This window comes from Notamacropus eugenii, chromosome 1, assembly GCF_028372415.1.
Source record: "Notamacropus eugenii isolate mMacEug1 chromosome 1, mMacEug1.pri_v2, whole genome shotgun sequence".
Classification (NCBI taxonomy): Eukaryota; Metazoa; Chordata; class Mammalia; order Diprotodontia; family Macropodidae; genus Notamacropus; species Notamacropus eugenii.
The window spans coordinates 640,626,498-640,649,171 of NC_092872.1; the positions used below are offsets into that span (position 1 = coordinate 640,626,498).

Sequence of the window (22,674 nt, forward strand, 5' to 3'; positions counted from 1 at the left end):
CTCTGAACTCCTGCTCATGGTCCAATGTCATGTGCTTGGACTGGAGGAGATGTAACTTACAGGTACTGTAAAAAAAACCTTTCTTACAGGAGCGCTCATCCCGTATATCTAATCTCACTTTCGCCAAGGTAGCAAGTCGGGGGCCCTTTGTTTGGGGGAGCCCCATGTTGGGTGCCATGTTTGTTAGAGACAAACGACAAACAAAAAAGTTATTAAGAAAAATTTATTAAAAATGGAATTCAGAGGAGGGAAGGCCTACATTCCTTTCCCTGAAGGAATAACGGGTAGCTTCCAGCATGGTCACTGGAAGGACTACAACCAAGTCAGGATGAGGCAGAACTCTTATAGAATTCTGAACTTTGGATTTCCTGCTATATCCCCTGGCCATGTGACTTCATGTTCTCCTCTGATAGGCTTTCCCTCAAATAAGTTATTGAGCATGTGCAGCAGTTTTCTGACCTTTACCTCACTACTAGGTCACGAACACCCCATCAAAGTGCAGAAGTAAAACTTACTTCCTGTTTTCCCACAGTACCCATGGCCTTACAGCAGCAGAAGTAATAAGGAATCTAAAGTATAACATGCCGGAGTAAAAGACTTGGTCCTTGCTCTTTTCTATTGCCATGAGCTATATGTATATTACAGGCTGGGAAAGGGGGTTGCCTATCTAGCTACTCCAAGGCATTTCCCCTCAGGGGAGACCAATCCCTCAGTGGAATGGAAAGTTTACATGACTTTGTAAGGGGAAAGGCCTGTCCAGTACAGGAAGCCTCCACAATGTTTTCTGTCCACTACCTAAATATTTGGAACCTGTTCCAGAAATGCATGATGAGGTGAAATGGAGGGGTCCTGCCCCAAATGGAGTATATGCACATATTCTATGACTGTTCTTGGTCCTTAAGGAAAAGTCTTTTAGTTGGCAGCTAAGCCTGAATTGGGCATGGAAAAAAAAGTTCTCTTCCTGATAGCTTTCAAGTGAGGAAGAAGAACTTCTGTAAGCCTCTGGGTGAGTGGAGGTGTAGTCACTTAGGCGGCTATTTATCTCCCCAGGGCTGCTCTTATGAATATGAATGCATAGTGTTTTTGTTCTCATTTGTCAGGTCTGTAATTTTTTCCCCTGATCTAAGGTGACTGGAATATTAGTCACAAACCTGTGAGTTTCAAAAAGTTGGAAGAGCCACACCAGAGACTCAGGAACTGGAGTTCACAGTAGTGTACAGGCAGACACAACAGATAGGCTGGGTGAAGAGCCAATAGCCCTGAGGTGTGTGACCTGTTGACTCAGCTCAGCCTTGCATTAACCCTATAATTGAGAAAACTTGTTCTGTAACCAAGGGAGTGACTCACCTTGTCCATCAGCTATGCCACACCTAAAAGTGATTTTGGTTGGGGTGATGTTTAATAGAAGCCACTTTAAGTTTGAATCCACTCTCCACAAGGCACCAAGGTGTAGAAAGGAAAGTGTGCCCCACTTTGGGGGAGAATGTGTTCTGTCGCTCCTATTCTTTCTCAGTAAATATGCCCTTTTGAAAAGCTAGTTGGTATTAATCGGTTAATTGATATTGAATACAGATCAATAGGTAAGTCAATATGGGGTACTAATCATTTGTTAGATGATACTAGAGCAATATTAAATGATTGATTTATGTTGAAAGGAACACATTGGATTCAGGCTCAAGGAAATGGTAGGAAGGTATGCCCCAGTTCCAGCCCCAACCCCTTAGGATTATCCACAGAATCCTGAAGGGAAACAGTAACCCTCTGGGGACCTAACTCACTGATTTCAGTTTGGGTCCAGAGTCTACAAGTGCTAACCCTGTATGGATTTCTGGGGTGAAACTGAGATTCATCAGAATTGGGTATTACTCCACTAACCCTAAATTTGTTGTTTCCTTTCCAAGGGGAGTCCAAAGTCACCTAGTGGTGCTTACTTTTAAATATGAAAGAATACAGGGCTTTGGGGAAAAGTGGGACCCCCTACAGAAAGAAAATGAAGTTGATTATTTATAGACCTCTTTGAGTGCCTTACATATTTTATGTATTTTCTCTGAGGTGGAATAAAGGTTATTTTGTATCTGATACATATGTTGTTTTCTTGAGAATTTAAATGGGATATAGAAACCCTGTTACCCACATCTGTGGGGATTTAGACAGAAGCTATTAGTCCATTTTGAATGGAACATGAAGTAACTGAAGAGATGCATAAAATAATGCTATGTAATTTTTGATCTGGCAGCCCAGGCCTTGGGCTTATGTGGAGTAGATCCAGTTTTGAGGGTAGCTTTGACTTGTGTTGTCCCTATTAAGATTTGCTCCTGGGAAATTTGAGAACATAAGGGAAATCTGGGGTTCTTGTCAGCATCCTTCTATTGAAATCCTTCCTTTAAGACCCAGATAAGGAGCCATTTTCTCCATGAAGTCTGCATTATTGCAATAGTTTCCTAACTGCTCTCAGACTTAATTAAGATCTTATCAGGTCTGAACATTTATCCCTCCCATGCTCCTAGGATAAAATATAAACTCCTTGGTTTGATATTTGGGGACTCTTTGCAATCTGATGCCTGGTCTCTACAATCTGATCACCTATTATCTTCCTCAGTCCTTGCAGCTTCAAGTATGTGCTTTTGTCATGCATGATGTCCATTTCTAACCTTCATACCTTTTGTAGAGACAGTCCACCCATACCTGGAATACTTTCCCTTCTGTTCAAAAGGTCTACCTTGAATCTCCCAGGTCTGAGCAGTCTCACAGAGTGGCTACATTTCCCCCTCAGGGTTCTACTGGCACCCCACAGAGCTTGAGGTTTTTCTTCTCCAATGCTATCAGCTGAAGCCCGCATTCTGAATATTTTCCCTCACTCTTAGCTACTAGTGTCTAGTATCCCAATTGCATTTAATCAAGTAATAGTAATTTGCATTTACAAATGGAGATTTACTTTGAAGATACAGTAGAAGAGAAGCATAGCTAACTTTCCCCCAATATTTCAGGGTAACTCTCCCCTTTCCTACCTTGATCTCTGGGGAGAATGGGTTCAATTTAACACAGTTTCCATATGTCATTGGTCCCACCAAGTTCAGGTCCCAAAGTGGTATATGCTAGATGAGTCATTATCTTGACTGACTCTTGAGGTTGCTCAATGCTTCTTTGGGCACCAGAGATGTGCTGGTTGCAAAACTGGGCATGGATTCAATTCTCAGACTCTAACCTTGCATGGCTTGCTCTTCTGGAGTTCTTTTTTAATTTAACTTTTATTTTCAGTTCCAAGTTCTTTCCCTCCCATCCTCCTCCTCCACACACTGAGAGTTCTTCTGTACTTTCAAAACTCACAAGATCTTAGCCTCCAGATTCTTTACCCCAAACAACAAAAAACAAACCAGACACCAAGGCAAAAAACTAAGGCTTACAATGCTCAGCCTTAGAGGAAGAAGGCCTGAGGCCTCTCCACTTACAGCACCATTTGTTATCTGAAGGCATTGGTCAGGAAGAAATCCCTGGCAGTGGAGTCAAACCAAGAGAAACCGCTTGTTAAGTGCCTTTTGAATGCATCCCCAGTCAATTAAAAAGGTTCCTCCGTGGTTAGCAGACATGAAACAGTCACAAATGTCTATGAATGTTCCTCAGTCTTGTCAAGGCACTTCTATTACTAGTTATCACTGTATCTGCAGCCTCTTCTATTTGGTGAATTGCATTAGTGGTACTCTGCAGAGTGGTACATACATGTACCATCAGTGGTATTCATAAAGACTGGGCTCAGTAGTCAGTATCTGGTTACATATATACTCTCTACTTATTTATTTGTCAATATGTTGTATCTCTACAGTAGAACGCATCTTTAAGGGCAGAGACTTACTCATTTTGTATTTGTAAACTCAAAGTCTAGTGTAGTGTCCCGCACATAGGAAGTCTTTAATAAAGCTTGTTGATATTTCACCATGTAAAGGTTTCTGTTAAGTCTCCTTGGAAACACTTGAGTCATTTGGCTTTATCTCTTCTATGCATTTAACATACTTGAAATGATATTCTATTTATGTGTTCCCATTAACTAAACTACTTCCAATAGAAGAGAGAATGTGCCTTTTGTGTCTCCAGTGCCTGAAACATAGCAATTTGTTGAATTTATAAATTTTTCTTAACTATTTTAACCTGTGCTCTGTTTTTTCTTCTTCTACATGTCACAAAGAGTCTATTTACCGGCAAAACTTATCTTTTTGTCTCAAACAATTTTTGCCTTCAGTTTTCAAGATGACTGTAATAGGAAGTAAAATTTGTGTCAAGGTTTCTTTTATTATGTAATTTGTTTTCGGCGGTGACTTGTCATTTTCCAAGCTTAGTGTAGTTGAAAGATTGAGGAAGTTGGAGTCACAAAATGGGAATTAGAATCCAAGTGGTGCCACTTATGACTTTGGGCAAGTTCACTTCTCTGGGCCGCAATGTCCTCAACTGTAAAACCGATGGGTTGCACTAGATGATCTTAAAGGTCTTTTCCAGCTCTTTGATCTATGATCCCCTATTTAGGATCATAAAGTTATTCTAAAACACTTGCATTTTATTGCAGCAAGGGGAGTAGATGCTCTTTATCCATTCTGCCAGTTGGGACACTCATTCCTGAGGGCTGGCAGTCTCTTTCCCTGGGTCGCTGAGGAAGCTGAAGGAGGCAGCCTCCTCCCTTGCTAAAGGAACTTTGCTCGGGCAGAGAGGAGGGAAAAGTGTATTTTTTTCCTTCCAGCCCTTTCGGGCAGCTTTTTTGGAGGCATTTAGTATTAATTACATATGAACATATTTTTGCAGGGGATGGGGGAATGTGGCAATTTGGGGTGTAACACACTACCGCCCTCCCCGGCGCCCCTAGTGACTCTGGAGCATTTAAAGAAGCTTGGGAATTGAGGGGTGATAGGCAGGGGCAGGTTAAACCCCACGTGGAGGGAGATGGGAGATGGGGGGGCACCCCAAGAAGCTGGAACAAGGACTTAGGCCCCGACAGTTCCCACAGACTGTCCGAAAGAAGACGAGGCTGTTCGGCGGGCTCGGGGCGGCCCGTTGTGGGCACCCCTCGGGGGGTTGGGGAGGGGCCTCCCCGGCCGCGGGGGGAGTCTGGGGGGCGTTGCGCCCTCCCCGCCTTGCAGCCCCGGCCTTCCAGCCCGGGCTGGCGGGGCCGCGGTGGATTGTGGGCTGGGGGGCCGTCGCTGAGGCGGCGGCGGCGGCGGCGTCAGCCCGAGGCCAGGCCGGGTCGGGGCGGGCCGCGCCGGGTGTCGTGGCGGCAGACTCGGCGGCGGGAGCTGCAGCTCCTCTGGCGGCCGGGGATGTGGGAGCGGCGGCGGCGGCGGCGGCAGCGGCAGCGGCGGAGGCGGCGCTGCGGACCCGGGGGGAACTGCGGGCTGACGGGACGCCCGGCGGAGACGTGAAGGAGCCGCCGCGGCCGCCCCTCACCCGGGAGCGGAGCCGGGGCCCGGGGCGGGCCTGCGCCTCTGCGTGCAGTCCGGGCCAGCGCCGGCGCGGGGGCCGGGCCGAGGCCCGAGCCCGGCTCCCGGGGTGCCGAGAGCCGGCGGCGGCGGCGGCCCGAGCCCGGCGGCAGCTGCAGCAGCAGCGGCGACGTGGAGGTCCAGGGGCGCCCGGCCATGCGCTAGGCCTCGCCCAGGGGCGGCTGCCCGGGACTCGCAGGTACAGTATGGAGCCGGCCCCCCGAACACCCCCCCGCACCTCCGGCCGCTTGGAGCGGGGTGCGGTGGGATAAGAGAGAAAGGGGGGGCAGGAAGGGAGGGTCGGCGCTGGCTCTCCTCTCCACCGTCCGCACCTTGGGCCCTGAGCCTGCCCAGTTGGGCCACTGTCCATGGACCTCCGGGCGGGCTGTGGTCACCGGCAGGGACAGCCCCAGTCCCAACCCCAGCTGCTGGGCACGGGGCCGCCACCCCTCGGGCCCTCCCCCGGACCTCCAGGACGTGGGGAAAGTTTAGAGGCTGAGGCTTCCTGTCACCCCGGAGGTCCTTAGCCTGCTCTCCTGCCTCCCGGCCCCCCCCCCACCCCCGGTTCAGCTAGCCCTGCTTTGGGGGGGCTTCCCTTCGTCTGGTCCTGGCAGTGCTCCCCAGTTGTGACCCTCCTTCCTCTCTGCAGAGCCGCAAACACTGGAGGGGCCTCCTCCCCTCCCCTTCCCTCCCACCACTGATAAGGGACCCCTTTTTTATTATTCTCCCCGCGCCCAGCACAGTACTGGCATTTTTGGTGTATTGGCCATACCAGAAGGGAGTAACATCTGTAATCTTCCCATACCTTAAAAAAAACAACTTTCACCTGGCTTTAAAACATTTCAGCAGGATTTTCCCTTTTTTAAAATAACCGAATTAAGTATTTGTTCATTTTCAAATTAGTTGCCAGATTCGTGATTTGTAAAACTCAGAGCGCTTTAATGAAAAATGCTTACTAAGCTAATCGATTTGAATCCTGAAAAAGTGCCTTCGTTTCCCCCCATGTGCATGCTGGGTGGCTAGATGGTGAGCGTTGTGTCCTGTGTGATCGGATAATTTGTGTTGCGGATTATGGTGCATCGGGAGTAAGTTTTTAATGTCCTAAGAGTTCCCAGTTGCAAAACAACTTTTCGATGAAGGTTTCCTGAGCTGTTGTAAAAGGGACTGAGGCCAAGATGGGAGTTGTTTGTTTTGAATGTCTCTGTACTGAAGTCAGGTTCTAATGAGCTCCGTGGGAATGTCTCTTACATGGAAATTGACATTGACAGATCTCCACTTGGAGAGTCTGGTGAAGGTGTTCATTCGGTATATGTATCCTTTTGTTACTAGTCATTGGGGCTTTTAGAAATTTGTACAACTTTACCGTAATGGACTACATTGGTTCCATGCTATAGTGCATGTATTTACTATTATTTTTTGAAAACCTAGTGTATCTGAAAATTCTGGATACAGGCTTCTTTTTTTCTAAAGAAAGGAGAATTGTTTTCAGGGTTCTTTGCAGAACAAAAAAAATTCTGGTTTTCCTATTACTATAAACTTCAAGGATTCTCGAAATGATTTTGTTGTAGTATATATGTCACCAACAAGGAATTTCTGAAGTGTATTTTCGCTGGTGACAGAATATTGAGTAGAAAGTAGATTTTAAATAAGTAATGGTTATCTATCTGTACACATGTATGTTGAGGTTTTTTATAGAGGTGTTAACAAAATGGACCTGAATTAGAAATTAATGTCATCTTAGAAATCAAAATATAAAATGTTATGATTTTAAGAAACTGTCAGAAATCTTGCTTGTGGAGCTAATTTTAAATTTTTTTCTTTTGTCTCATCTCAATGTCAAAATTGGTTATAAGGTAGATTTATAATGTAATAGATAAAGCTGAACTTGGAGTTTGGAAGACTCAGTTTGCATCCTTCTGACATCTTTTTTGTGAGTTGTACCCTTGGGCAAGTCATTTAAACTCTACTACTCAGTTTGTCCAAGTGTAAGGACAAAAATGACTATAATACTTTTCTTAATAGGCCCTTTTGATGCTCAGCTGACTAATGCATGTAAAATACTTAGCAAATATTAAAAAACTATATAGAAATTAGTTATTGATTTATATTGTCACTAATATGAATTTTAAAAATTTTTGATTCTTGAAGATGACTAACTTAAGTGCTGTTAGCTAGCTTTTGTTTTATTTGGAAATAAGCAGCAGTTTTAAAAAATCGTTAATACCATTTCAAAAACATGTGAGAACAAAGTAACACAGAACTTTTTTAGCATATTTCAATATGAAGTTTGGAGGACTGGAAAAAATTAGAAATCATTGCTTCAAAACTGATTCAGTTATTCACATTCACTATTATAAGAGTTCAATTCACAGTTTGTTAAGCACTTATGTGCTTGCTGCTGGTGATAACCACACGGGGCCTTCTTCCTGAAACTAGATACTGTTTTCCAACTCCAGGCGTCTTTACTGGCTGGCCCCCATGCCTGGATCCTCTCCCTCAAGTTTCCTTGGCCTCCTTCGTGTCCCAGCTAAAATTTCTTCTTCTATAAGAAGGCTTTCTCCAACCCCTCTTAATTGGAGTAACTTCCTTCTATTGATTATTTCCACTTTATCTTGAGTATAGTTTGTTTGTGCTTAGCTTGTCTCCTCCTTTTGACTGAGCTCCTTGAGAGCAGGGGCTTCTTTTTTTGCCCTTCTTTGTATCCAAACTGGTTAGTGTCTGGCACATAGCAGGTACTTAATTGATTGACTCAAAGGACCTTACATCTTTTGTGGGTTGAAGGACTATTATGGAAAAGAAATTTTATTTATTATGAAATTCTCTTCCTCTCCTTTCCTATTATAGGATCAGGATATTGTGATTTAGGAAATAATAATAGTTAGCATATATATGTGTGTCAACACACATACTCATACATGTATATGTATGTATGTATAGTGCTTACTATGTACTGTATTTTACTTACAAATCTTACAAATATTCTATCCTCATAACAGCTCTGGGAGGCAGAGGTTATTATAATTCCCATCTTACATTTGAAGAAAGTTGAATTTAAGTGGCATTCCCAAAGTTACACAAGTGTCTGAGGCAGAATTTAAAACTCAAGTGTTTCTGGCTTCAGGGCTGGCCCCTCTATCCACTGAGCCCATCAACTGCTTCTGGTTGTAGATCCTTTGATTATGTGGTTCAAGAACATTTAAAGCAGAGGTGTAAAAATTCACAAATGAAAATGGAATTGGGAAATGTTTTAGAAAATAAATAAAAATACAACATTTATTGTTTATTCGTTTTAGTCACATCTTGCTTTGGCCCCATGTTGGTGGGTGCCAAGTTGGTGCCGGCATAGCTTACCGAGAGGAGCAAGTCTTATGCCTGGCCAGTAGGCTGCTCGTCCTCCTGTGGAGCTCGCGAGTAAAAGAATGAGGCGGGAGAGCGTGTCAGTGAAGCAACTCCGATTTATTCAAGCAAGCACTCTGATTATATAGTCTTTGCCAGCTAGCCCAGTGAACCATGGTAACACACATACACAAACCCGAAACTATAGAAATGAACACAAGCTGGAACTATAGTGACAGCAACAAACCAGGGGTGGGGCCATCCCTTCCAGTGCCATCTTGTTCACCCTTCCCTGCTCTGGACTCAGTTTACCTGATGTCCGTCAGTGTGGCGTCCCAGATGGTGTGGCGGTCAGTGCCCCTTACAACATCTGACTCTTTGTGATCCCATTTGGGGTTTTCTTGGCAAAGATACTAGAGTGGTTTGTTATTTCCTTCTCCAGTTCATCTTGTAGATGAGGAAATTGAGGCAAACAGGGTTAAGTGACTTGCCCAGGGTCACATCAGTAGATGTCTGAGGCTGGATTTGAATTCAGGAAGTGGAGTTTTCCTCACTCCAGGCCTTATCCACTTGGGTGCTCTATCCACTTTGCCATCTTGTTGCCCTTAAAAAGGAATACAACAGGTAATGTTAATTTGTTGTTTTCTAAGCCAATTTGCTGTGTCTGCAGGAATCTGTATATACTTAAGTTTGGTACCAGTGATTTAAAGTATAGTGGAGAAGTGAAAGTTTGGGAGTTGAAGAGTTCACTTTGGCTTTGCTTTTAATTTGCCTTTACTTTCACTATAAACATATACATGACAGTTCTGCTAATACATCATAAAATGGAGAGAGAGAGAGAGAGAGAGAGAGAGAGAGAGAGAGAGCGCGCGCGATCGTGTGTGTGTGTGTGTGTGTGTGTGTGTGTGTGTGTGTGTGTGTGTGTGTTATGGGGCTATTTTCCTTTTGGTTATAATTTTTAAATTTTCAGAAATTAAAAAATATATGGGTATTTGGGTGGCTTCTCCTCTGCTCCATTACCACCTCAGAAAATTTGTGGAAGACCTGTTTACTTAATACTTATTTTCAGTGAAATTCTTGAATCTTAAAAGCAGTTTACCAATTACTGTAGCTTTCAGATTGCCTTAGGAAGGTAGATAGACCTATTTGCTCATGCAGGACAGCTCTCTATCTAGAAACATAGATAAGGATCAGAAGCCCTCTCCACTTTGTCGTTATTTCTATGCCATCTGAATATCTTCTTAAAGTGAGGGGGAAGAGCAGGGAGAGAAGAATGGAAGAATTTCAACTAGTGGTTGGTAAAAACTTCACATGAAGCTTGACCTCTTTGAAAAGGGATTTCTGAAGGCTGCTAAAATATGGAAAGCCTGAAGCTCCATCTGCCAGCACTCCCTTAAGTTAGCCTTTGTCACTGATTTAAACTCCCAGAGAGAGCCACAGTGTTTATGACACCTTTAAGGAGATTAACCTACAAGGCTGGTTTATAGTGAGCATCTCATGTTTCTGCACATTGATAACTCAGAACGTCCTTCTTGGGAGAAGTGGTAGCAGAGAACAGTGATAAATGTGAAATTTCACAAATAACCCATGGATTTGAAGAAATAGATATTTAGTTACATGCAATGGCACACATGCCTATAATCTCATGTTGCAAAGGTTTGGGTTAGCAGATTGTAGGAGCATCAGTATGTGAACTCCCAGGAGTAGAGGCCACCAGGACAGGCAGGTCAGTGCTTCTGTGCCAGTCAGAGGTGAGATCTAGGCTTGCATAACCTGGGTAAGTCACTTAACCTCCCTAGACCTCAGTTGTCTCATCCATGAGATGTTGGACTAGATGGTCTCTTCCCACCCTAGATCCAAGAGGCCAGGGTCATCTTCATGTACGGTGGAGTAACACTTTTTATTCAATTCAGCAAACAGTTATTAGGCACTTAATATGTGTGCCAGTTTTCTCACATTAATGAGGGAAAAGACATTATTCTACTTTCACAAAATTGTGTCAGCCTTTGTTTACAACTATGATAAAGAGAGAAGTGAGAGTTCAACCAGTTTGAACAAATTTCTTAAACAGCCTTAGTTATGGAAATATTGGGGATGGTACTCAAGAGTGAGCCGGAAAGCTGCAGATAATAGTTGAATGGGATTTAAAGGATAGCATGTTTTTTTTTTTTTCTTTTGTTTTAAAGACTTTTGGGGGCTGGGAGAAATTTTTTGTTGTAGAGAATTAAATCATGGATTCAAGATAGCTTTTATATTCATAAAAGTAGCTTTTTTTTTTTAAGTGCATGAGGAGTTGAGTGTATGAAACAGACAGAATGTGGTCATGAATCATTTTACTACAAAGAGGCTCTCTCCTCTCCCTATGTGATCCTGGTCAAGTCAACATCTAAGCCTCAGTTTTTTCATCTATAAAATGGGTATTCTTATACCTCAGAAAGTTGTCAGGATGATCAAATGAGATAATATATCCAAAGTCTTTTACAAACCTGAAAGTACCATGTAAATACTAGCTGTCTCTTAAATGAGATATTATGGAATTTAATAATAATTATGTTAACTTATTTTGTGTTTTGGCTATTAATGCCTTTTAGTAAATTTCTAGAAGAAGTTTATAAGAGGAAAAAAAGAAATAATCTGGTCAAACTGATAATTAGTATCAAAATAAACAATAAATTTCTGATACTTGGTACCGTTCAGGGAAGGATATAGTTGAATTAAGGTATTGAAATATTTCCTTCAAACATTCAAGATGAAAATGATAATACTTAAGCAGATCTCTTTTCTCATTGATGGGGAGTACTCCCTTATCTCATATCAAGAATAACTCATCCATGTCTTCTCATCCTGGGAGATCGCTTATCTAGGTCTTTATATATAACTCTTTCACAAAGGAGCTATCTCCTTAGAACCCTGGAGCCCTGTTTCTGGTTCTGATAATTTTTAAAAAAAGCTTTCATTTGTAAAATTAGCTTGTCAATTTGTGGACTGACTATAGTGCAGTAATTCTAGATAATTAATAATCAAAACATATATAGTTGTTTTAGTAATGTATTATATTAATGTATATATATTTCCCACTGAAATACCTTCCCATTTTTGTTTAACTCAGACTATTGAAATTACTTTAAAACATATAATGGCTAAGTGTGAATTGGTTGTGGCAGCAGAAAACGACTTTAGTATTGTGCTAGGAAAGAGTGAAGAGGGTTACTGACCTTGAACACAAATTCACTGCAGATAAGCCTCAAAGAGAATAATTTTTATATGGATAAATGAGAATTTAACTTTTAGTGTCTGTATTGAGACTGCTGTGCCATTTATGCTAATATATTTCCAAGTACCATGATAACAACCTTCTCTGGAAACCAACCGACTTCAGCAAAATTAATATGAGCAGAATGGAGTTGAGGGAATAATAGTAATGGCTGCTAAATATGTAATAAAATACTGTACAAGTGTCATCTCATTTGAACATCCCAGTTAACCCGATGAAGTAGGTGCTATTGTTATCCTTCTTGAGGAAACTGAGGCTCTTACATGTCAGATGACTTTTGTTTACATAGTTGAAGCACTTTTTAACTACACCATGGGAAACGCCAGTCTTCTCTTTACTAGGTTGGTGCTGGTAACTTCTTCAGGTATTGAAGTCAGTAGCAGGTGGGTCAGGGTTTGAGACAGACTTTACAGAATACTAAATTTGCTGAATTCTGAAATTAAGTATCTTATTTGTAAGGTGATTCCAAGCAGCAGACGATCCAGAACGATGTGAGAGTAGCCCTAATATAGGCTAAAAAGGCTAGGGGGCTAGAACCTACTTCATGTGGAAGGTAGGAACAAAGATATATATCCCGCTGAGGTATGCAGAAGAGAGGGAACATGTGTTACATTATTTCAGTGTTGGAGGGGATCTCAGTAGCCATCTAGTACAATGCATACCTCCACAAGAATTGTTTTACAGCATACTCAGAAAGTGTTCATTTAACCTGAAGGCTGGATATATCCTCCAGCAAGAGGAAATCACTGTTGACCAAGGCAGCCCATTCCACTTTTTGGATAGATTTAATTATTAGGAAAATTTTCTTTCAATTCCTTCCTGGACTATAGCTAATAAAAATGTTTCTGGCTATAGAATTGTTCTGTTGGAATTCATTCTCTTCATTCACTAGAGGAGGTATTGTATTATACTTAGACATTTCATTTTCCTCATTCATGATTTTATATGTTTCAATACTTGGAAATAGATCAGATACATTTACATTCTTTACATTCTCATAAAATCCAGCAGTTTTAATAACTAGTTTTATCTATGACAGCTGATACTAATTAACAGCTATTGCAAAAAAAAAATTAAGTGGAAATTAGATTCTAACTTCAGAAATTGGCCAATTAGCACAAACATCCTAGAACCTAGTCTTCATTATCAAACATTTTTATTGCATAGGCCAGTAGTTCTCAAACTTTTTGGTCTCAAGTCCCTAATACACTCTTTAAAATTATTTAGACTGCCCCAAAGAACTTTTGTTTGTGTGGGTTAGATGTATTCATATTTACTGTATCATAAATTAAAACTTCTTGTTATTGTTACGAAAATAACTTTTACCTTGAGGTTCCCCTCTCCCCAGAGGGCCTCAGGGATGTGCTTGTGTCCCTGTACCGTACTCTGAGAATTGCTGACCTAGGTTTGCTTTATTTAAGTAGTAGGATGCACAGGAATAAATTTGAAACCTTTGTAGAATACCTACTGTTTAGCTATCTTCAGATTTGTAAAAGCATGAGAGCTATTTTTTTTTTTTTTACTTTTTTAAGTTGTGCAATACTGTCTCCAGCTGAGCAGGTGCTCTTGTTTGTTGTGATTAAACTTTGGGGAAAAAATCTTAATGGTTAACATAACATTTTGGGTAGATTTGTTTCTTTTTCTAATTTTGAAACATTTAAGGAATGATTGATATATTTGTAAAATGCTATACTATCTTTGGCTGATCAAGTACTGTTTACTGCCACTATTTTGTAGTGGAAAATATTGCTTAGTTTAAAAAAATGTTTTATTTCCCCCCCTAAACTGAAATATTTAAAAATGGTTGTGTTTACTGTATCAGGTTTTTTTTTAATTCAAGCTAAACCATTTCATTTTCCCCTTCCCATTTCATTTTGCCTTTGGAAAGGACTTTGACAGGTTTTTTTTTTGAGGGATCTCCTTAACTGATTCATTGGGGGTGGGATAGGGTTAATGGGCAAGTGGATTAGTTAGTGGTATTTAACAGAGCTTTGAAAGTTGAAGTATCTTAGGTTTATGGACCATCTTGGACATTACCATATGACTCCTTAGATTTTATAGAATGAATCTCTTACTAAATATTAATAGACATCTTTTTTCTTTCTCTTTAGTTTAATATTTTTCAAAATATGATTTCTCTAAGCCACCTTCATTAATATTTGTTAGTTGAAATAGTTTGTTAGTTGAAAGAACTGGGGGATATTTTAACTTGGAAAAGAGAAAGCTTGCTAGGTCATGATAGCCCTCTTCAAATATTTGAAAGTCTGTTGAGTACAAGAGGCTTTAGACTTTTGTTGTTTGGCCCTATATGGTGGAATTAGGAGTAATGGGTGGAAATTACAGAGACAGATTTTAACTTGTCAGGAACATTTTTAAAATTAGAGGTCTCTTAAAGTTTGAATTGTCTATATTTGGGAGGTGATAACTTTGTCTCTCCCTCATAGAAGGTCTTCAAGAGGAGGCAGGATGGCTATTTAATAGTTATAGAGGGGGTTCCTGTTCAGATTGGAGTTGAATTAGCCAGCTTTTGAGGTCTTCTCTGACTCTGGAATTCCATGATTCGAATTTGAAGTCTGTGTCCTTCATGGTTATAGAATTAAGACTGATGATATTTAAAAAAACAAAACATGTAGTCTATTCTGGATAATCCCTACTAAAGAAAAGTAAAGGTAATCAGTAAAACAAAATACTTGATTGAATATTTGTCTTTGTCATGCCCCTCTGTGCAATTTTCTTGCAACAGATTTTCTTTGCTTTGGGTTATATATTAAAATTAGCTATCTTGGCTTATTGGTTTTAAATTTGTGACATTCGAGAACGAAGGACAAACTACAACACAGAAAAACAGGACAGATAGGGAGAGGTGGTAGTGGCAGGTAAAGGGCACAGAAATGCCTCGGGATGGTCATGGTACACAAGGGCTTTGCTTGTTGCACACCATTACCTAGCATGGAGTAGGGACTTATTTTTACTGAAGTACATTCTGAGGTTATTTTTAACTTACTTGAACTAATATGAAATGTCAGTTGTGTGAGAAATTCTGTTTGCTGTATATTCAGTTTCTTCACTTTCCTTGTCTTCTGCCCCCTTCTGCCTACAGACATATTTAGGTTACACTGCTGCTCCTATCACTGTTGATTTCCTTCCATGATAATGATCTCTGACTAGTTTTTTGGCTAATCTCATACTATTCTTCTGCATCTGTCCTACCCTTTATTCATTTTGCATTAGTCACTATTTTCCAGGCATCTTTTGTGCTTTTCTACCCCATACTTTCCTCAGTTCTTTACCTTTAGGATATCCTCCATTTTTCATCTATCAGGATGCTATTTTTTAAAAACCAGTTCAAATGCCAGCTCCACCATGAAGCATTCTTTGCTCTGAGCACTTCATTCTGAGCTTCCATAGTACTTTATAATTCTCTTATAGTATTTATTATACTGTCTTAATACCAACTGAAATATATTTAGTTTTTAAAAATTTGTAAAATAGTTTATCTCAGTTGAGCTTCGTGACAACTTTTTGAGTAGGTTATCATGGGAGATACTATTGTCATCCCCATTTTACAGATGAGAACCTTTTGTCTCAACAAGGTGAATGACTTATGGACTTTGCCCATACTGAAATGCAGAGAACACTGATATTGATTCTCCAGCAACACAGAAAAAAACTGAATATCAACTAATTAATAAGAATAATTGGTTAAACCAGGAAGCTGCCAGATGGTCTACATCTCTTTCATCCCAGAGGTGGTGCTACAGGTTTTTTAATCACCCTGCAGTAGAGTAGGTGTTTAGGATTTCTCTCCCAGAGAGCTATGTGACCCAGGGTCTTTATCTAACTATATCTCAACTGAATTTGTCTTTAGAATTTGAAAAAAAAATTGGGGAGGGGGGGTGAGGCAATTTGGGTTAAGTGACATGCCCAGAGTCACACAGCTAGTAAGTGTCAAGTATCTGAGGCTGGATTGAACTCAGGTCCTCCTGACCCTAGGGCCTGTGCCACTTAGCTGTCCCTGTCTTTAGAATTTGAGGGCTCATTTTGTGTGCCAAAATTTCTTATTGTAGTGCTGGTCAAAAGTGGTATTTGAACCCATTTTCCTGTTTCTTAATTCATTACTTTATCTAGTATGCCTTATTGCCTTACATTATTCTAATTATTTGTGAACATAGATAATAACTGACATTTTTGTAACATGTTTAGACTGACAAAACTTTTTATATGTTTTTACATTTTATGACTAGGAATAGCTAGTCATGTAGTGACATCCAGAGTGTCATATGCTAGAGTAATGGGGTTTTGCTAGCCCATGTGTGGCAAGCCTGTGCAGAGTTAATCATGATCAATTCCGTTGATGAAAAAGCTTTAAAAATTAGGCATCAAGGCAACACAAAATAATATCAAGTAACATTATCAGAACTTCTAATAATACATATAAGGAATAGCATTTAGCATACCCCAAAATACGACATAAAAAGGGTACATTTAAAAAAAGAAAAATAGTAGTCCTGGAGGCTATTTTAGTCCAACTTTCTGCATTGTGCCCAGTAAGTGGTCATCTAACCTTTATTTAAAGATTCTCGTTGAAGGCTAACATAAGTACCCCGTGAGATAGCCAGTTGACTTTTGCTTATTAGTTCAGAAAGATTTGTCTGACAGAAAACCTAAATTTATTTTTTTTTATAATTTCCACCCATTGTTCCTCCTAGTTCTTCGTCTGGGACCAAACGGAGCAAGTCCAATCCCTCTTTAATTCAGTAGCCCTTTTTCAATAACTGTCAAGTCTCCCTCCCTCCTTCATACCCCTCTCCCCAGTTTTCAGGCTAAACATCCTCAGTTTCTTCAGCATGAATCTCCACGAAATAAAGTTTATGCGGCTTCTGTATCACAGTGTTGACTTACACTCTTAGAGGTCAGTTAGAGAGGCAGCTTGGTACAGTGAAAAGAGCACTGGCTCCATCTAAAGTTAGGGGAGCTGGATGCACGTCTCATCTCGGAGGCCACATCTGCCATCTTCCACTGCTTGCTTAAGCTCCCTGGGTCAGAGTTTCATCACCCATGAAGTGAGGGGGGTGGGTCATGTGGCCTGTGAGATGTTTTCCTAGGAAGGCCTCATATTTTTTCACATGAGCTGTTATTTTGCCACAATTTCATCTTGCCCTTGCGAAGCTGATTTTTTTGAACCCAGAATAATTTGTCACTATTCCATTTCTCTTATTCAGTTTGATTCCATTTTCTAGCCTGTCGGAATCTTTTTGAATTCTAGGTGTTACCTAGTCTTCCCAAATTTCTGTCTGAGAAGTATTGCTGTCATACTTTCGAGTTATTGTTAGCATTGTTAGAGAGGTCAGGGCCAAGTAAAGATCCACAGGGCACTCCACGGGAGACTTTCCAAGTTGACTCTGGACCATGAACGTCTGCTTTATGTTTGGTCCTCCAGTCAGTTCTGAGCCTGTCTGATTGTATTATTGCATGTTTACATCTCTCCACAATCTTTTCCTCAAGAATAGGGTGAGAAATTTTGTCACATGCTCGGCTGAAATCTAGATAAAGAGTATTTTTTTGACCTGCTGGTCCAGTAACCCTGTTTAAAAAAAAGGGAAATGAGGTTAGACTGGCACAGTGTGTTCTTAATAAAGCAGTGCTGACTCTTTTGTGATTACCACTTCTTCTGCATCTTCACTAACTATTGCATTGATTATATGTTCTAGAATTTTACCAGGAATAGAAAGCAAACTCATTGGCCTGTAGTTTTCAGATTCTGTTCTCTTCCCTTAAAAAAAAAATCAGGAGATTTATCTTGTAAATTCCTTACAGTTTTCTATTGATCTTTTATAGATCACTGATAGTGGCTTATAGTTGCTAGTTCTTTCTGTATCTGTATATACACACTGTATGTGTGTGCTCACACATTGCAGTATGTATGTATTTATGTACTTATCATAGGAAATTAGATGATCCCTTAATATCTCCTTGCTTATGTGGATATTAACTGTGTTAGACATTTATTCAGACATTTTCACTCAAAGATTCTTTTCCTTTGCAGGAAAACAATGCAGGAGCAAAATAGGATTTGAATGGCTCTTGTCTTCTGTACTGTCAGTTGCCATGGTCAGAGACAGGAGCCAAATTCTATCATTATAGGGCCTTCCATCCTAAGCATCAATCCTGGCTTTTATTTTAAAACATAATTTTTCCATTGTTAGAAAACAACACCCCTCCCCCCCAAAAAACCCCACTGAAAACAGCAATACCAAAAAAATACTTTTCTGTTATCTTTAGCTTTTCTCAGTAGCTTCTTTTCATTTCTCAACTTTTGTGCCCAGACACTGTGCTTAGAGTATTGTACCATACTTTTTCTATTCATCCTCTATTAACTTTCCTTGTTTTTACCAAATATATATATTTTTTTCTATCTAAGGTGGTTGGCAAGTTTACTGTAGAGTCATGTTGATCTTTTTAGACATTAGCTGATGACACAACTCAAAAGAATTATTTCTTTTGTGTCTTCAGAATTTCATTCTTGAGAGGTTCTTATTCCTATTCCTGAGCTGACTTCTAGTGTTCACCCATTTAACCAGACCTCAGTCGATTTACTTGCACCATTGACCTCTTCCTCCCAAGCCTCTCCCCCCCAATCTTTTCATCTTTCTATCCTTCCACAAGAATAGCATGAGATATTTTATTTAACTCTTAGTTCACCTGTGTCTACAGCTGATATAATTCTACTGAACTTCCTTAGTTCATCGTTCTGTCTTCTAAATTTATAAGCACATATTATCATCTGTTCCATTCATTTTGAACTTAATCACATAATGTTTTATATTTGTGTCTTTTGTAAATGTCTCAGCATATCTGATGATAGTTTCTAGTGGATTACATTTTTTTAACAGTTGGCACAAGACTGTAGAGCCATTATACTTGCATTCCACAAGAAATTTTAATAATAACAAAAATAATCGTAATGGTAGGTAGCATTTATATGGTGCTTTAAACTTTTCAAGGCTCTTTACAAATATTATCGCATTTGATCCTCACAATAATATTCTATCCATTGTGCTGCCAGGTCCTCCCAATTACAGACAAATTCTGTTTCTAGAGGAAAACTTGGTAGAAATTTCCTTTTGAAGTTTTTTTAGGGGGAAAATAATCTGAATTCATTGTATACTAGATAAATGATTTGATCCATGTTTATTATTCTTTCCTATTTAGTTCCATTTGAGGGGTGATTTTATGCAATGGCTTCAAGCCACAGTTCTTCACCAGTGCCTCAAGCAAGTAGCAGTGATGTTTTCTTTAAAAAGGAGGTAGATTCTACTAAACATATTCGACCTGTACAATCACTGCCAGATGTGTGTCCCAAGGAACCCACAGGTAATGAATTCTCTTTTTTTAAACAGTAGAACATATGGTGAAATATCATATTCATTGAGTGACGGAAGATTACTTGCTTTTCTTAAAAAGAGGAAATCTTAGTTCCCTAAAATAGTATAGTTATATATTTGGTAACTCTTTACAATTTTAAGTCCTGTGAAAGTAACGATTTGAATGAAATAGAAAGTCTTGGACATTTTTCTGAGTATTGGAAAATTAAGATTGTTATATACAGATTTGTTTGATTAAAATATTTACTACTGAAAGTGATTTTAGATGGTTTGTGTAAAATAGAATTTATTATTTTTGTTTTCCAAACTATATACACATATGTCTTTATATATGCACGTGTAAAATTTAACTTTGTTATGTAAAATTTACAATATTCTTTTCTTAAAATGAGCTTTTACCCTTAAAAGCAACTGTAAAAACTGAATTTTCTTTATTTTCTGCAGGTGATTCACATAGTTTATGTGATGCCCCATCTCTAGTTGCAGATCAACATAGATGGACTATTTATCATTCCAAAGTAAATCTTCCAGCAGCATTAAATGATCCTAGGTTAGCAAAAAGAGAATCTGATTTCTTCACAAAAACTTGGGGTCCAGACTTTGTGGACACAGAAGTCCTGCCTTCATTCTACCTCCCACAAATCAGCAAAGAACATTTTGCAATATATCAACAGGAAATCTCTCAGGTAGAATCATTCTTCCCTCCTCCATCCCTCCTTTCCCTCCCTCCCTTCCTTCCTTCCTTCCTCCCTCCCTTTCCTCTCCTCAGTCAAGATGCACTTTTTTACTCCCATTGCAAACATTATTTTATATAGTAAATTAAAACAAATTTCCACATTGGCCACGTCCAAAAAAATTGTCTCAGTAAGAATTCTGAGTCCTTCACCTCTCTATCAGGAGGTGGTTAGCATATTTGCTCAGTAGTCCTCTGGAATCCTGGGTTAGTTATTATGCTGATAACAGTTCAGTATGGTAACATCCAGACAATAGTTCAGCATAATTTCATCACATTTATGTACCATAACTTGTTTATCCATTTTTCAATTGATAAGTATCCTCATAACTTCTCATATTCTCATTAAATTAAATCTTCATATTCCCATTCATTGCCACCCCCCAAAAAAAAACTATAAATATTTTTGTATATCCTTGGAGCTTGTTGTTCTTGGGACTGATCCCTCTGCCTCTAATTCCTGGTCTCCCCTTCTCCCCTTTCCTTTTTCTTATATTCCTTTGAAGTGTAGCTCTGTGTGTGTGTGCGTGTGCATGTGTATGTGTGTGTATTCTTCCTTTATTTATCAAATTTGGTTTCAGTATGGGTCCAGGTATTAAGCTGTTACTCTTGACTATTAATCAGTGACTTGCTGTGATGAGATTCTGCTTGCTACTACTTAAACTGAATGCATTCATTGTATGCCAGTATTTCCAGGAATCTCGATTTCATTAATGTAGGTAAGATTTCTTCACTCTTACTCCTCACAACACCTCAGCCTCAGAAAATCATGAAGGCGTAGATATAAAGCTGCAAGGCACCCTGAGACTTTTTGGTTCCAATTCTCATATTTTATATATGAGGAAACTGAGGCCCAGAAGAGGAGAAGTGATTTACCTAAGGTCTCTCAAATAGTAACTAGCAGAGCTGGTATTTGTACCATGTGCTCTGACTCCAAACTCAGCATCCTACTATTTGGCGTGTCCATGGAGCTATTGATGAGTACATTACGTTGAGCTTGCTGTTCACCAAAGCTCCTAGTAATTTTTCACATGAACTCGTCTTCTGACGCCATCCCCATTGTGTACCTGTGTGGTTTTTTTTAACCCAAGTGTAGGAAAGACCTTACATTTATCTTTATTGAATTCTATTTTACCAGATTTGGTCTGTCGTCGTAGAAATCTTTTGGTAGTGGTAGCGCAATTCTTTATACATTGAGTTGGCTGTCCTTTCCAGCTTTTTCGTTACATTATTCTTCAAGTTTCTATGGCTGAAAAGAAATGATCACATGGTAGCCAACCCTTTGAACTTAATTAAGCTGGTTAATAGGCATGAAATGTTAGGTGCTTAATGTCTGAATTTTTAAGTTGTTTCCTATTTTGGATACTCTCACTGTATTATTAATGGTTTCTTCTAAGCCTATACTTCTTTGTACGAAAGAGTTTATATAAATACTTCTTTGGCAACATTGTAACAGTGCTGTTTGTTATTACATAGTTCAATACCTGAAACTTTATCCTTGTTCTGAAGAGAAAAAAATAAGGCTCCTTTCTATTTCATATGACTAAAAAGTTCACTGCAAATTTTAGTGGAGTTCTAAACTGAATCCTTGTTGATAGAGGGCGTTCAGCAATATTTTGAAAATTTTTGAATATAAATTTTGTCTAAATCTTATGCCTTCCCCTTAGCTCAAAGATCAGTGTGTTGTGTTGCTGTAATTAATGTAGATTGTTATGCTACATCTCCTTTTGTATTCCTGAATCAAAGTATGTGAACAACTTACTGAGTTTTTCTTGAGTATTAAATTCAGATTTCATTATTATGAAATAGCTTACATTTTTATAGCGGTGTATTGTTAATGTATTTTTGCATGATGGGAAAATCTTTCCCATCCATTAATAGGCCCATGTGTCCTGCTTGAGTCACATGGAAGCCTGAGTCACATGAGTCTGTGGTGGACGGAGTTTGCTGAAGGGGTGAACAGAGCTGAGAGAAGTTGGTCACAGCAGTTGGAGGTGAGGGAGAGAGAGGCAGCAGGGAGCTAAGCTGCGAGTGTTCATTTGTGGGAAGGTCCTAGCAGGGGGAAGGCTTGGGGATGGTGGTACCCCCCTGCATTGTTGTTGTGTATAGATTTGTTGCTCTGATGGATCTGATGGATTTGGCTTTCTGGTGTTAAAATAAATGTTTTGGTTTTGTCTTCCATATAGAGAGTCCGTTATATTTTCCAGTTCAGAATTATGGCAGCTATGGTGCTGTGAATATTGCATTGGCGCTACAAGCAGTTATTATTTTATAGTTCTTTCTCATCCGTTATCATATCCTCACAATAGCTCTGTAGATAGTTAAGATATTTCCTCTGTTTTTACTAATGAGGAAAGGTTATTTATAAGTTTATTTATTTGCTTCAGGTCATTAAATGAGTTAGTGACAGGTGAGAGTAGAACCCAGAGCTCCTGACTCATTGTCCAATAGTTTTTGCCATGCTAAACTGCACCTTTGTGGACAGTG

At 39.7% G+C, this 22,674-nt stretch overlaps 1 protein-coding gene across 1 annotated transcript in view; it reads left to right on the forward strand.

Annotated features, from left to right (window-relative positions):
* Window positions 1–5,520: 5,520 nt before the first annotated feature.
* The window catches only part of VPS54 (VPS54 subunit of GARP complex), a 70,681-nt gene continuing 53,527 nt past the window's right edge, over window positions 5,521–22,674 (forward strand). Inside the window, exons 1-3 of the mRNA XM_072635416.1 lie at window positions 5,521–5,658; window positions 19,282–19,443; window positions 19,899–20,140. Coding sequence (XP_072491517.1) covers window positions 19,308–19,443; window positions 19,899–20,140 — 378 coding nt within the window. The 5' untranslated portion in view covers window positions 5,521–5,658; window positions 19,282–19,307. The remainder of the gene's footprint in view (window positions 5,659–19,281; window positions 19,444–19,898; window positions 20,141–22,674) is intronic.